This window comes from Labeo rohita, chromosome 8, assembly GCF_022985175.1.
Source record: "Labeo rohita strain BAU-BD-2019 chromosome 8, IGBB_LRoh.1.0, whole genome shotgun sequence".
In the NCBI taxonomy this organism is placed as follows: domain Eukaryota; kingdom Metazoa; phylum Chordata; class Actinopteri; order Cypriniformes; family Cyprinidae; genus Labeo; species Labeo rohita.
This window is the reverse complement of record NC_066876.1, coordinates 11271883-11288444: the sequence shown is the minus strand read 5'-3', so window position 1 is coordinate 11288444 and position 16562 is coordinate 11271883. Positions and strand designations below refer to the sequence as shown.

At 34.1% G+C, this 16562-nt stretch overlaps 2 protein-coding genes across 2 annotated transcripts in view; both read right to left on the bottom strand.

Moving 5' to 3' along the window:
• Window positions 1-3916, bottom strand: part of tbc1d10aa (TBC1 domain family, member 10Aa) — a 16341-nt gene extending 12425 nt beyond the window's left edge. Inside the window, exon 1 of the mRNA XM_051117195.1 lies at window positions 3008-3916. Within this exon, the coding sequence (XP_050973152.1) occupies window positions 3008-3192 (185 nt within the window). The 5' untranslated portion in view covers window positions 3193-3916. The remainder of the gene's footprint in view (window positions 1-3007) is intronic.
• Window positions 3917-8695: 4779 nt separating this feature from the next.
• Window positions 8696-11733, bottom strand: myl7 (myosin, light chain 7, regulatory). The gene is made up of 7 exons (XM_051117194.1): window positions 11610-11733; window positions 11210-11311; window positions 10745-10820; window positions 9747-9851; window positions 9554-9632; window positions 9421-9469; window positions 8696-9196 (listed from the first exon to the last, which is right to left on the bottom strand). Exons 1-7 carry the CDS (start codon window positions 11610-11612, stop codon window positions 9092-9094), a joined length of 519 nt encoding a protein of 172 aa, XP_050973151.1. The 5' UTR covers window positions 11613-11733; the 3' UTR covers window positions 8696-9091.
• Between the last annotated feature and the right edge of the window lie 4829 nt (window positions 11734-16562).

Genomic DNA, 16562 nt, shown 5'->3' with positions numbered 1-16562 from the left:
GTGTCACAAGAATAAATTACAAGAAAAACAGAAACTATTTATTTTAAATTGTAATAATATGTCATAGTATTGCTGTTTTTACTGTATTTCAATCAAATATATGCAGGCTTGGTGTGCATAAGAGCTGTAGTCCTACTGACACCAAATGAGAAAAATGAGTAATTGAAACAAGAAATCTAGGTAGGAGTACTCCGAAACAATTTCATGACTAATGTAAATAACCATTCAGTCCATGACTAGACACTTTCATCCTGACTAACGTCAGGGAGAATCTCCCTGGCTTTGACCTGTGGTGAGCTACTTTGCCTAAGCCTACAATGCTGATGAACAGGCCTGTTATCTTTCTCTTTCATGTTTCCCCTATTCAATTTTGAACCATGTAGCTTGTGGCTGAGACATTTAAATATCAGTCTGCCAGCACACCAACCACCAGCTAGCTTCCCCTTTACTTAGATACCGAACCTAACCACTAGAAATTTGATCTGAAAGTAATGTTTCTTTAAATATTTTCCTACTAAGCTACAACTTACAGGTTTTACTTCCTTTTCATTTTCAAGAGCAGTTTTGACTTAAAACGGAGGAATCCAGAAGCGTTTTCACGAGAGTCAGGTTTGGGGCCGCTCTCTCTCCAGCAGTTGGCAGAGACGGTGTAACCTCAGGGCACCAGCACTCCCATAAACCACAGGAAACGGAAAGCGCCTGTACACTCAGTACACAGGGACAACTATCACTTACTCATTTATTCCATGCTCTTTAACAATTCACACCGAAAAGACAGGCCTGCTGCTGTCTCTGGCTACTGTTTAATACCGTTAATTCTCACAATGGAGTGGTGACAATCCCAAATCTAGGCGTATCTGTAAACAACACAAATGTGTTCTTCTCTGTAGACTGCAGTGTCTTTATTAAAGACGCCAACCTGGAGCAGATGCCTCGGTGATAAAAGACAGGAAGCTTTAACAGGACTGCAACCGGCTACAAAGCAAGTGAGGATGAAACGCCCTGACACTCCATTCAAACCACATCAATTAAACTAACATAGAACTTTTTAAGCCCAATTCCAATGAAAAGAAAACTGACAGTTTCACACATCCGTCAAAACTGGTTCAACGAGTTACACTAAAAAGATTAATTATCTCTGAGAATAGATTGGTTAATCTTGGTAAGTTTACAATACTTGGTTGCATGCTATGTTTTGATGTAGTTTCTTTAGTTAATTTAGCCACCAACCTCACATTTATCATTTTTTAAAAGGAGGGATTGTGGTGCTTTACAAAAAAGGGTGTAGGAATATATTAAGCATAATTACAGCTCAATTACTAATGTCATGGGAACAGTCACATGACATGAACTGTATACAATATATATAATTATATAAATGTATGTATACATACACACACATACAACCAAAAACTGAAAAAGAGTTTTTTTTTTTTTTTTTACAAACAGTTCTTTTGTAATAATTTTGTAATTTACAATATTTATGTTTAATGTTGTGTGTGTATATTATATTAATTAATAACTTGTACATACTATATGGTAGGGGTTAGGACTAGGATTCGGTTTAGGGTTAGCTGTAATTATGCATAATTTACTGTTATTGCTATAAGAAGTACACTACCAGTCAAAAGTTTTTGAACAGTTATATTTTTAATGTTTTTTAAAAAAGTTTCTTCTGTTCACCAAACCTCCATTCTTTGATGAATAGAAAGATTCAAAGATCAGCATTTATCTGAAATAAAAAGCTTTTGTAACATTATACACTATACCATTCAAAAGCTTGGAGTCAGTATAAGTTTTATTTTATTTTATTTTTTTAAGTAATTATTTTAATTAATACTTTTTTAAAATAATACAATACTTTAATCAAAAGTGATGATAAAGACATTTATAATGTTACAAAAGATCTCTATTTTAGATAAATGCTGTTCTTCTAAACTTCCGATTCATCAAAGAAAATGTTTTTGAGCAGCAAATCAAAATATTAGAATGATTTCTGAAGGATCATTTGACTGGAGTAATGCTGCTAAAAAAAATATATTACATTATAAAAATAAATTACATTTTAAATATATTCAAATAGAAAACAGCTACTTTAAATGGCACAAAAAAATTCCAAATGTAACTTTTTGCTGTACAAATAAACACAGGCTTGGTGAGCAGAAGAGACTTTAAAAAAACATTAAAAATATTACTTTTCAAAAATAATTTGACTGGTAATGCAAGACACTAAAAAAAATGTTACCTAATTATATTTTAACATTTAATTATATATATTTAGTTACATTACACATTTAATTATAAATAAATTATTTTTATAACAGTTACTCTAGTAATAATTGTAAAATTAATAATTCACAATATACACATAAACAATAGATATTAAATACAGAATGTTAAGAAAAACTAAATCAAAATATTACTGTTTTTAATGTATTTTGGAACAAATAAATGTAGCCTTTGTGAGCATAAAAGACTTAAAACAAAATAAAACTTAAAACTAAAAAATCTTTAATGATTCAAAACGTTTGTTTGTAGTGAATATGATCATGATAATAATAATTACTATTACTATTTATTATTGTTGTTGTTATTATTATTATTATTAATATTAGTATTATTCAAAGGGTTTCATTAAAAGGCTACACTTGCCACCAGGAATAAAGTATTTAACTTTTTAGATGTCTATATTTATTTACTAATTCTTATTGCATTAGACAATATTATGAATATATAGGCCTACATACATATATAATACACACATATATTAAGCCATTAAAAAAGCAACACAGATTTTGTTTTGAATGCTTCTGTTTAAGTGTGTCAAGAATCTAAACTATGTTATTCTCAAATGCTTCCCTACTACTCACACACCCATTTAAGTCCAAACATGCAGTATTTTCTGTTCCACGCTTCATCACGTGACTTTGATTACCACCCAAAATCAAGCTGCACAAACAGGATCCGATGGGACCCACTGAACAGCCTTGCAAACCAGTGCACTTACGATTCGGCTGAATACTGCTGGGCTCCCCCGATGAATCCATACTTGTCAGTTCGTCTCAAGCTGGGAAACCCGTTGATTTCAGAGTCCGATCCGAAAGAGCTCTCCTCATCAAACTGACTGCCCAGAGTCCTCACACTCATAGTGTCCTCAGACGACAGACGTCCATTCTCCTGCTGAGCCATCATGATCCTCTTCTAACACGCACTCTGAAGATAAGTTCACTTACAGGTCATCACCTGCACCCATCAGTAGACATCCCAAGAGAAAACGTGAAATTAATGAGATGCTTCAGCCTTACTGCTCCCAAATCAGGCCAACCGAAACTAACGTTACGCGGTCCCACCACGACTGTGGTAAATCATCCAGGTTCACGTTCCTTGTCTCCCGTGTTTTGTATGTAACGTTAGACTTGTGCGTCTTTTAAAGCTACAACGTCTTCTAAACGGATTACTGTGCTTCTAAATCACCCGAGTTAAATGCTAAATTAGCTTAGCGCGCAACGTGTCACTATCCAACCCCCAGTTAGTAAGATCCCAAAACAACAATTTCTGAAACTGTACTTTACATAAGCAGAAACGTCGTCCGAAAAACGTGTAAACAACCGGACGAGCGAAACTACGCCTGAATTTCCTGAATCACATTTTTCCAGTCCACGGATTGTCAGGTTCCGCGCTCAACGAATTCAGCGGACTGTTTTCATTCAGCACGCAAACTTCTGAGGTGGAAAACAGATTATATTCCCAGTCAAGATGCACCAGCGGAGTTGTTTTTGTAATTTACGTCGAGGTCCCATGGTTAAAGGGCAAATAATAAAGTAATTTACACATCGGTCGAGCCGTGTTTTTAGTGTTTGGGTGGTGTTGATGATGACATTAGCGCTGAGTTTCCAGTCTTTCGCTGTTTGACAGTTCTGCACATGCGCGTCTGTGTCACTTCCGGAATCCACAGGTTATTTGCATATCGTATTTCTATGGAATGGGCCTGTACCGAATACTGATGAATTGTAATCTTTATGTAATAGACGAGTATTAGGGAAAGGGAAAAAATATTTAATAATGTTAATTTAAAATTTGTGAAATTCTCCAACAAATGCATTTTATATACCTAGTTGTGCATAAGTTTCCTTCAGATCAGCTTTGTTAATAACTCCATCCCGGTTCTGATCTATGCAGCCGAATGCCTGTAAAAAAAGCATTTAATGTATGTTACATGATTTATACTGGATAATATATTATATTTAATCAGTCTAGCCTAATATCAACTGATGCTGGTACTTTCCTTTACCTTTAAAAAAATAAATCAATAAAATTAAATAAAAATCCACAGGTTATTTGCATATCGTATTTCTATGGAATGGGCCTGTACCGAATACTGATGAATTGTAATCTTTATGTAATAGATGAGTATTAGGGAAAGTAAAGGGAGTTTGTCTAATGATTTAAGGGACGGTTCACCCAAAAATATTTAATAATGTTAATTTAAAATTTGTGAAATTCTCCAACAAATGCATTTTATATACCTTGTTGTGCATAAGTTTCCTTCAGATCAGCTTTGTTAATAACTCCATCCCGGTTCTGATCTATGCAGCCGAATGCCTGTAAAAAAGCATTTAATGTATGTTACATGATTTATACTGGATAATATATTATATTTAATCAGTCTAGCCTGATATCAACTGATGCTGGTACTTTCCTATGCAGCTTTTTAAAATACACATTGTTTTAGAACAGCTTTTTAAAAAAATGCCTTAACGTATTTAGCACATTAGAGCTGGATGAATATAGTTTACATTTTCCAATACGACAATCAAACATTTGAGATTTGCTAGGCTAGGGTACATATCACTTTTCATGAATATGCTATATGTAAGCAACTGAGACTTGCTTTATGTGAATGTACTGTATATATGCAACTTTTTATATCTGGCTTCACTCATATATAAATTGTTTACTTTGGGTTTTTATATAATATAAACTGACCTCTTTAAATTCCTGTTTTTGTGATTGCTCGAACATGGAGAAGACATTGGAGGAGCCCCTCTGAGCAGTTTTCCCCCTCTTAGCTGCAGCTTTCTTACTTGCCTTTAAAAAAATAAATAAATAAAATTTGCATATCGTATTTCTATGGAATGGGCCTGTACCGAATACTGATGAATTGTAATCTTTATGTAATAGATGAGTATTAGGGAAAGTAAAGGGAGTTTGTCTGATTAAAGGGATGGTTCACCCAAAAATATTTAATAATCTTAATTTCCAATGTATAAACAGCCAAAAAGAGAGACAATCTATAGATGGTAAGCACCCACTTTCATTGTATAAAAATGGCTATTATATATCAACAATCCCATGGTAGTAATAAAAGTAGTGGACATATAAAAATGCTGGGTTAAATACAACCAGGCACTGGGTAAAATATGGGCAAATGTTTAATCCAACTGTGTTGGTAGTTTTATTTCAATCAACTATTAAAATGTACTAAATTAACCCAAAATAAGTTGTAAATTAAAAATTTAGATAATTACAAGAGGCGTTAGTAATAATCAAAAGGTGAACATTTAGTAAGCAATTTATAAATAAAAAAAAGATTATTTAATTATTATTTATTCAACTTGTTAATAAACGTTCATTTTTTGAACATAAATAAATGTTAATTTCCAACCTACAGTGCCCTCCACAAATATTGGCATCCTTGGTAAATATGAGCAAAGGCAGCTATGGAAATAAATCTGCATTGTTTATTCTTTTGATATTTCGTTCAAAAAATTCACAAAATTCTACTAAAAAACTAATTATGAAGTAAATGTTTTTCTCTAGTTCACAATGGTCACAATTATTGGCACCCCTAGAAATTCTTATGAGTAAAATATCTCTGAAATATATTTCCATTCATATTCCCATTTTTTAGCACACCAGGGTGACTAGGAGTATTGAAATCTGTCCAGCAATAACTTCCTGTTGCACAGGATTTTAAATATGAGGAACACAAAGGCCAAATTCCCTTAATTGTCCATCACAAGGAGTAAAACCAAAGAACATAGTTCTGATGTGCAGAACAAGATTGCTGAGCTTTACAAAATAGAAGGTGGCTGTAAGAAAAGAGCTAAAGCATTGAAAATCCCCATTTCTACCATCAGGGCAATAATTAAGAAGTTTCGAATCAAGTAAAGATGTTACAAATCTGCCTAGTAGAGGACGTGTGTCTGTATCGTCATAATGAATGGTGAGGAGGAGACTTTGAGTGGCCAAAGACTCTCCAAGGATCACAGCTGGAGAATTGCAGAGATTAGTTGAGTCTTGGGGCCAGAAAGCCTAAAAAAAAAATTCAAATAGCCCCTACATCACCACGTTTTTTAGGAGGGTTTCAAGAGAAATCCTGCTCGGTTGTCCAAATACAAACTCCAGCATATTAAGTTGTCGGATACGACTAGAACTTCAAACGGTACTGGCTTCTATGGTCAGATGAAACTAAAAAAGAGCTTGTTTAGATACATGGTATCATGGATTCTATCAAATGCTAAGAGATAAAAAAAAAAAAATCTAAACCTGACTGTCACTGTTAGAAATCTTATAATGGGCCGTGTTTAGAATCTTATCTGAAGGATCTGGAGAGATTCTGTATGAGGGAATGGCCTCTGATGTCTTGTTAGGTGTTCTCCAAACTCATCAGGGATTATAGGAGAAAATTCAGAGCTGTTATCTTGGGAAAAGGACTTTTTGTAATAATTGGGTGCCAATAATTGTGGCCAATGTGAACTAGAGAAAAACATTTATTTCATAATGAGATTTCCCCCCCACTTTTTATCTTTTTACGTCAATGAAGGATTAGAATTTTCAGATTTTTTTGAATGAAAGATCAAAAGGATAAACAATGCAGATTTATTTCCACAGCTGCCTTTGCTTATATTTATCATGGGTGCCAATATTTGTGAAGGGCATTGTATTTCATTTTAAGCAAGAAATATAGTGACTTTTAAGCAATAGTTGAGTTAAATAAAACTACCCAGAAGGTTGGGTTAAATGTGAAAACGTGTATAAAGTAGAAAGACTGAAACAGTATTTTCTTGTGAAATTTAGGGAACATATTTGCTAACTAAGAGTTTTTCCTCAATAAACTCCTATTTTGCTGCTTATTAATAGTTAGTATATGATATTATTAGGTAGGATTTAGGTATTGGGTCGAGTTAAGGGATGCAGAATATGGCCATGCAGAATAAGGAATTAATATGTGCCTAATGAGTAGAGGAGAACGGGGGGGGGACCTTAATCAAAATTGGTGATATGACCACAAATATTTGAAGAATTATCCATTTTACCCTATGATAGAAAGAGGCCCATGGGATAATTGGTAACTACAAAGTTCAAATTAGTTTATTTTGTTATTTATTTACTTATTTATTTTTATGTACAGGGACTCATGCTTCTTGTGTCTGAACAGACAATAAAAAATAAATAAATCACACTTGTGTTTGTGCTTTATGAAGTTATAATACAAGGCTATACTGTTAGCATGATGTTAGCTCTAAACTGCTGGATGATACAAGATTATTAATAAGGTAGGATTTGGGTAATTTGAGCCAAAAGTCCTGGGGTAAGTTGAGTCAGTGCCTCGCCCCTTTTTATGATTATAAAGTACTATTTTTCTGTAATTGTACATTATATTTCATTAATTTTAGACCAAAGATTTTGTATTTTTTTTGTTTTGAGTATTTTAAATAGACCTTGTTTATGAAAATTGCCCATTTAAGTTTTTATAAAATAGTATTTGCCCACAATAAATTTTAAATAATGTAAAAAAAAAATGCTGTTAAAGTTGCGAACTGTGTCTTTAAATAAATCTTTTAAAAGTCATCCATCCATCCATTCTATTATCCAAACCATTTTATCCTTATAAGGGTCACGGGGAACTGGAGCCCAACCCAGCATCCTGAGCCACAGGTGGGGAAACTCCCTGGATGATTGCCAGTCCATCACAAGAAGATGACTTCTGTTAAGAAATCATTTTTACTCAATTTCCCTTCCTTTGATACAGCATGAGGTGGAAAGGTTCAGTTTTCTCTTTTAGCATAATCAGTGGCACAGTTTAATTCCATGTGGCTCAACTTACCCCTCACTGGGGGCAAGTTGAGCCAATGAGCTTTTTTTTTTCTTTCTTTCTTTTTTTTCATTTTTAAAAAAGAGTTTATTTTAGATCCAAAGTGATTATCCCAAGGATGCACCACATCCTGAAATGTATGTACATATTGAAGTTGGACCTATTACTGTAATATGCTCACTTTAAACACACAATCAGTAAAAACTGGCTAAGCTCACCCAAAATAAAATGTTACCATAATCTTTGTCTTATTTACTTTGAAAAAAAAAAGAAAAAAAGAAAAACAATACTAAATAAAAAAAATGAAAAAAATCTGGCATCATTTAACTCACCCTAAAGTCATTCCAAGCTTGTATGCATTTATTTCTGAATGCAGAAGTCTATATTTTGAAGAACATTCACAGAAAAAAACACAAAAAAAAAAAAAAAAAAAAACGGACATTTTCAAGAAATCTTTGTTAGTTTTTCGGAGAAGCAAGAAAGTCATACTGGAATATCTTTACCATTTCTGAAAAGGTTGGGTTCTTTTAAGTTTATCATATTTAAAACATAATTGCATTATTTCTACTAGAAGTAAAACAATTTTAAAAAAGCATAGCAACTGAGTATGAAGTTTATTAGAGGTTTGAGAAAATGCGCCAGTTCCAGTTACTAATTGCAATTTAACAAAACCACCTGTGGGGGGCAGCAATTACAGACAGAATTTACAAGTGAGCAACCAGTATGCTCTTCTCTAATGTTCAGTTAGTTATGTACAGTAATAGTCCAATATAACAGTCTTGTAGTGCACTGCTCCTAACCGTACAATTACATGTGACAGCAAGCAATAGATTTGCATTACTTGCCTTGACTTTGTTCTATCTAGCACTACCAGAACAATAAATCTTGTTTTGAAATGAATAATAATAAAAAAAAAAATCTTGATATGCCTGAGGGTTGACTGAACTGAACTGAACTGAGAAATTTCAAATGCAATGGAAGATTTGTCTTTATTCAAGACTCCTCTTTTTCATCGCCATGTGTGATAATGTAGCAAAGTGATTTATAGTCAATATTCCCAGCCACATCTATTGGAGCCACTGCAAAAGCCTGGTCAACCTGAAACAGAATCAAATAGATTAGAACATCATTACAACAAGAGATTCTGTAAAAAGTACACATTCTTATCACAGCACCTGATAATATAGGCTATCGAAACCCCATTGTTTGTGATAGCAGTAGAAAGACGGGGACACATTATCCGTATCTATTTATTTTTTATGCATTTTATGTGACTAAATATGTTTAAAATGCAGTTTGTATACATGAATGCAAATATTAACCTCTTCTGCTGTGAATTTATCAGCTTGGTTCATTAGCAGCCTCCTGAACCTGAAACAAAATGACTCCAATCCATCAGTTGTCCTTAGAAAATACATTTTAAACACATTTTTGTGATCTGTGTGATACACTTACTCATCCTTATTGACAACTCCTGTAGCATTTGGGTCAAACAGTTTAAAAGCAGCAAGGATGGTTTCTTCTGGGTCTGTGCCTGATTACACAAATTATAATAAACACAAATTATAATAAATCCTCAATTCTTTTAGTGCCTATAGACTTTTTTCTTATTTATCAAGGTCTTAAAATATTAAAAGTTTAGTTATACCATTGAGCTTTTCTCCAAAGAGAGTGAGGAAGACAGTAAAGTTGATGGGCCCTTTTCCCTCTGTTAACATAGACTCCAGCTCTTCATCACTCACATTCAGCTTTCCTGCACAAACATTAGTATTCAGTGCTTATTTAAAAAGCTGTCTGCTTATGTGATGATTCCGATGTATAATAAAAGTATTCTGAAACTCTCCAACACTGTAAAAAATGATTCTGAGGTTTAGTCCGGTGGACAAGTTAAATCATGTCCTTTCAGCTTGCAGTGTCTCACTAAATAATAGGATGAGTTGGAACAACCCCAACTTAAATAGTTATTTGAAAAGTTAATTGAAAACTTAAAATAACATGTTCATATAACAACAAAACATAGGTTCTATCAACTTTCTGTGTAATGCACATGTGCCAGATACTCTACGTCATGATGACATACTTTTTTAACGAAGTTGAACAACTTAGATATTTGTGTCTGCTAAACTTAACAGATGGGTAAGTAACCCAGCTGCCTTAAAATTTTAAGTTGATTCAACTTAAATATCTAAGTTATCACTTAGTATAATTTAACATTTCAAGTTGAATAAACTTTTTTTTAAGTTGAATGAACTTAAAATTTTAAGGCAGCCAGGTTACAAATTATTTTAAGTTGACTCAACAAATTGTTTTTTACAGTGTACTACAAAGTCACATAAAAACAACAAAAACAAAAGAAAATAGTAAGAATAAAAGAAATTACAAAGACAATTCAGCTCATAATTTATTCATGCCGCAATCCATGATGGGAGCCATGGATGAGTTCTGATTGGCTACAACATGCTTTTTAGTTGATAAAGTATGTTGGCTCAATTTACTCCAAGTTATTTCAACAACTAGATAGAAGTTGAGTGAACTTAACACCTAGTGTTTGCTAAACTTAACTAAGTCAATGCGAAAGGATGACTTGACTAAGTCAAGCTGTGTTAACAAATCATTTTTTATAGTGAATGAATGCATTTTATATACCTAGTTGTGCATAAGTTTCCTTCAGATCAGCTTTGTTAATAACTCCATCCCGGTTCTGATCTATGCAGCCGAATGCCTGTAAAAAAGCATTTAATGTATGTTACATGATTTATACTAGATAATATATTATATTTAATCAGTCTAGCCTGATATCAACTGCTGCTGGTACTTTCCTATGTAGTTTTTCAAAATATACATTGTTTTAAAACAGCTTTACAAAAAAATGCCTTATCGTATTTAGCACATTAGAGCTGGATGAATATAGTTTACATTTTCCAATATGACAATCAAGCATTTGAAATTTGCTAGGCTAGGGTACATATCACTTTTCATGAATATGCTGTATGTAAGCAAATGAGATTTGCTATTACTTTATGTGAATGTACTGTATATATACAACTTTTTATATCTGGCTTCGCTTATATGTAAATTGTTTAATTTGGTTTTTATATAATATAAACTAACCTCTTTAAATTCCTGTATTTGTGATTGCTCGAACATGGAGAAGACATTGGAGGAGCCCCTCTGAGCAGTTTTCCCCCTCTTAGCTGCAGCTTTCTTACTTGCCTTTAAAAAAATAAAAATAAATAAAATTAAATAAAAATTGGAAGCACACAGTATAACAGTCCATAGCAATAAATATACATAATGAGGCTTATTAAAATTACTTTTTTGAGGTTTGCCACAGAAAAAGAATATATTTATGCTTTTTTGGCTATCTTTACTTACATTAAATAACAATATTACTAGAAAAATTGTTTAAAGCGTGCTTCTAGGTACACTGTTATAAGTCCTCTCTCTGTTAATTTCAAATTAATTGTCATTATATTCAAAATCAGGAAAAAAAAAAAGTGTGTCCACTTACCATGTTGACTGACTGATTTGCTCTGTGTTTGTGCTCCTGGGTCAGTGGTGTTGCTAATGGAGTCTTTAAGTATGAGGACTCTTATCGCTTGTCTCTCTATAAATGTCTGCAGTGCTTCTGTTAGTCCCCTACATGGGCACCCAGAGCCTCCTAAATTCAGGAGCCCTGATAACTGCCTAAGTACTCAGATTCCAGAGAGGTGGAAAGCAAGATAACATGACTGGATGGGGAGGGGAGGGTAAATGAAGGGACATTTTAAAGGGTTAATTCACCCCAAAATAAAAATTCTGTCATTAATTACGCACCTTCATGTCGTTCCAAACCTGTAAGACCTTCGTTCATCTTCAGAACACAAATTAAGATATTTTTGATAAAAATCTGAGAGCTTTCAGAGCCTGCATAAACAGCAATGCAACTGACACGTTCAAGGCCTAGAAAGGTAGTAAGGACATTGTTAAAACCATCTTCAGGTTCTTCAGATTATAAAAATGTTAGAAAGACATGGTTCTTTAAAGAACCTTTGATTGAATGGTTCTTTGTGGAACCAAAAATGCTTCTTCCATGGCATCGCAGTGAAGAACCTTTTAAGCCTTGAATGTGGTAGTTGTGTTGCTGTCTATGCAGGGTCAGAAAGCTCTCGATTTTAATAAAAAATATCTCAATTTGTGTTTTGAAGATGAACGAAGGTCTTGCAGGTTTGGAACAACATGAGGGTGAGTAATTTAAAAATTTACAGATCATTTACTCACCCCTTGTCATCCAAGATGTTTGTCTCTTTCTTTCTTCAGTCGTAAAGAAATTATGTTTTTTGAGGAAAACGTTCCAAAATTTTTCTCCATATAGTGGACTTAATTGGTTCCCCCGAGTTTGAACTTCCAAAATGCAGTTTAAAGGAGAAGTCCACTTCCAGAACAACAATCTACTGATAATGTACTCATCCCCTTGTCATCCAAGATGTTCATGTCTTTCTTTTTCAGTCGTAAAGAAATTATGTTTTTTGAGGAGAACATTTCAGGATTTCTCTCCATATAATGGACTGATATGGTGCCCCGTTTTTGAACGTCCAAAATGTAGTTTAAATGCAGCTTCAAATGATCCCAGCTGAGAAAGAGGGGCCTTATCTAGCGAAAAGATCGGTTATTTTCATAAAAATAATGGTCACGCTTTAGATTACAACCCGCAAAGAACTACGTAAGTAAACTGAATTTACGGTGTATGTTTCTGTAATTATAGTGTACCTATAAAGAACGTACATGTAGGTATAAGGGAACAAAATGTTATATTTGGGTAATAAGGGGATAACAAACCAGATAGTCAACCTGCAAAGAACTACATAAGTATACTGAATTTACGGTGTACGTTTCTGTAATTATAGTGTACCTTTTAAAGAACGTACATGTAGGTATACGGGAACAATATGTTACGTTTTGGTAATAGAGAGTAACAACCAGATATACAACCTGCAAAGAACTGCGTAGGTAAACTAAAGTTACGGTGAATTTTTCGTATTTATATTGTACCTACGTGTAAGTATAAGGGAACAATAGGTTATGTTTGGGTAATAAGGGGGTAGCAAACAGATATGCAAATAATTTATAATGGATTAATTTAAAAAAAAAAACTTAACAGGTACCTGTTCTATTAAATCGTAAGTTTGGTGTATCTATACGTAAGCTTTTTAAAATTACTTGGAAAATATACTCTTGTTCCATGTAGTTACAGGGTAATTGTGCCCTCTGCGGGCTGTAAATTAAAGTAGCGACTGTTCCCCTCTTGTTCAACGAAGTTACAGGGTAGGTACATATAACAACGCGACGTAAAATGTGGTTCTACAAAATGTACATTTATTTACATTTTTACAAACATTAAATGTACAATACTGACATATTTACATCATCTAAACATTTAACGTTTACTTAATATGAAATTATAACATTTAATTCTGTTCTGTGTGATTTCTGTTGCCAGCTCGTTTCCAAGAATAGGTCTACATAATGTTATCATGACTACACGGTAAACCCTTAAAATAAATAATATTTCTGCAATCGTTTAATCATTCATGTAATATTAACTTTGTTTGCCGTGGTGGAACACAAAGGCGTTTTCTCTAACATGCTGTGACTAACAATAGAACCATAAAATACACCGAACCCGCATCATAATTACAAATTAAACCATTTTATTTGTGTGCTGTAACCCAGATCTTCAGAATCCATACGATTTGCGAGGACCAGAACCAAATTCAAGGCTTTGTCCGGCGATCTTCATCTCCATCTCTAGCAGCGAGTCCAGCAGCAACAGCCGTAAACCCGTGCTGAAGTGCATTTTGCGACAGGAAAATCGGACGTTCATTGGCTCTCGCCTCCATTCGTCACAGATTACGACATGCCGTGTTTCTGGTGAGATGTGTTGGAATGACGCGCGGGCGCCTTCGAGGAGTGGATCAAGACAATAATCTGGATAATATTTTCAGCGATTAACAATTTATATTCTGCTCTCATCCTACTGCACCTCAAACCTACTGTATTCCCCCAGAGAGGACTGCGGCTGCAAACGCATCGTTATTTGGATTACTTTTTTGTATGGCTGTTGACATTTTTGCAATAAATAAATGATTGTGATTGCACTTTCCTGTTTTTTATATTTTTATAACTGTTCAGTCATAGTTAACTTTAGGTTTAGAGGTAGAAGTGGGATTAGCGACTATAAAAAATATTTTTAGATATATTTTCAGATTGTGTGTTTATGTATTGAACCTACCCTGTAACTTCCTTGAACAAGAGGGGAACAATCGCCACTTTAATTTACAGCCCGCAGATGGCACACTTACCCTGTAACTACATGGAACAAGAGTATAATTTCCCAGTAATTTTAAAAAGCTTACGTATAGATACACCAAACTTACGATTTAATAGAACAGGTACCTGTTAAGTTTTTTTTAAATTAATCCATTATAAATTATTTGTATATCTGTTTTCTACCCCGTTATTACCCAAACGTAACATATTGTTCCCTTATACTTACACGTAGGTACAATATAAATACGAAACATACACTGTAACTTCAGTTTACTTGCGCAGTTCTTTGCAGGTTGTATATCTGGTTGTTACCCCCGAATTACCAAAACGTAACATAGCCTATTGTTCTCTTATACCTACACATACGTACTAATAGGTACACTATAATTACAGAAACGTACACCGTAAATTCAGTATACTTATGTAGTTCTTTGCAGGTTAAATATCTGGTTTTTATCCCCTTATTACCCAAATATAACATATTGTTCCCTTATACCTACATGTACGTTCTTTATAGGTACACTATAATTACAGAAACATACACCGTAAATTCAGTTTACTTACGTAGTTCTTTGCGGGTTGTAATCTAAAGCGTTACCAAAATAATACAATTTATATGCTTTTTAATCTCAAACGCTCGTCTTGTCTTGCTCTCCCTGAACTCTGTGTATTCTGACTCAAGACAGTTAGGGTGTGTCGAAAAACTCCTATTTTCTCCCTCAACTTCAAAATCGTCCTATATCGCGTGTCCTATATAGGGTGTTTGATCTTCTTTGCATGTTCCCTTTGCAAAGACTGGGTTGGAACTTCTGCAGCCATGCAGGATGATTTTGAAATGATTTTTGAAGTTGAGGGAGAAAATACGATTGGAGTTTTTTTGACATACCTGTCTTGAACCAGAATACACAGAGTTCAGGGAGAGCAAGACAAGACGTGTAATGTGTAATCCGGGTTAATACAGTTAGGGTATGTAGAAAAACTCCCATCTCATTTTCTCCTCCAACTTCAAAATCATCCTACATCGCTGCAGAAGTACCAACCCAGTGTTTACAAAGTGAACGTGCAAAGAAGATCAAATTCCCTTAACAAAAAAGGGAGTTCAAACTCACAGGCACCATGTAAGTCCACTATATGGAGAGAAATTCTAGAATGTTTTCCTGAAGAAACAGTATATGTGAGTCTGGTGGCAGTACAAATGCTGCATGTTCAAGCCAAATTAGGGCAGCTCATGACCTGGTGAATTATAGAGTTTGCATATCAAGATTGTGTCCTTGAGTAAAGCCCTGGGACATGCAGAGTCCTTGTGACTGTTTTATTTTGGGTTTGCTTGGATTGTGTTAAATTAGGTGCAATGTGGGAAAAAATGTACTGTGTGACTCAGCATTGTGATTATGGAGTCATTTTTGTACTAAACCATATAAACGTGTCAAGATGGTTAGCAAGTGATTAAATTAAAAAGGAACCATTTTTATGGATTATGGATTGGTATTTTTGCAGAAAGCAATTGTTTACAGTTAAAACATCTTAATGATGGATTTGTTTCTTACGAGCACACAGCTTTTCACTTCCCAAGATGTTAATTGATGGACTTGGTCGTGTGGATTACTTATGGGTTATTAGATGTTTTTATCAGGTGTTTGGACCCTCATTCTGCAGATCCATTGCTGAGCAAGTGATGTAATGCTAAATTTCTCCAATTCTGCTCTGATGAAGAAACAAACACATCTACATCTTGGATGGCCTGAGGGTGAGTACATTTTTCAGCAAATTTACACTAGATCACACAAGTATAAATCTAACCCCAATGCCCATCACTGTTTGAAAACACCCACTGATTGCGACTGTAGTTCTGCAAGTACACTCCGTAGTGTAATTATTCTTCCTCATTAGAGAGAAAACATGCCTGACATATGCATATGACTATCTTATTATTTCTCTGTTCTTTGGTCTTACAGTGTTTGAATAAACCTTCCTACATACTTAGAAGTGTATTGGGTATGTCTTGATTAACAAAGATCTAACAACATTTAAGCCAAAGTGCAAGAGTCATAAGTAAGTACTTAATATATAGTCCATGTCTGATTATTCATTGATTTGCAGTTGACATAATGATCATCTGACCTGGTATTTGATACTAAACCATGCCTTATCTGTT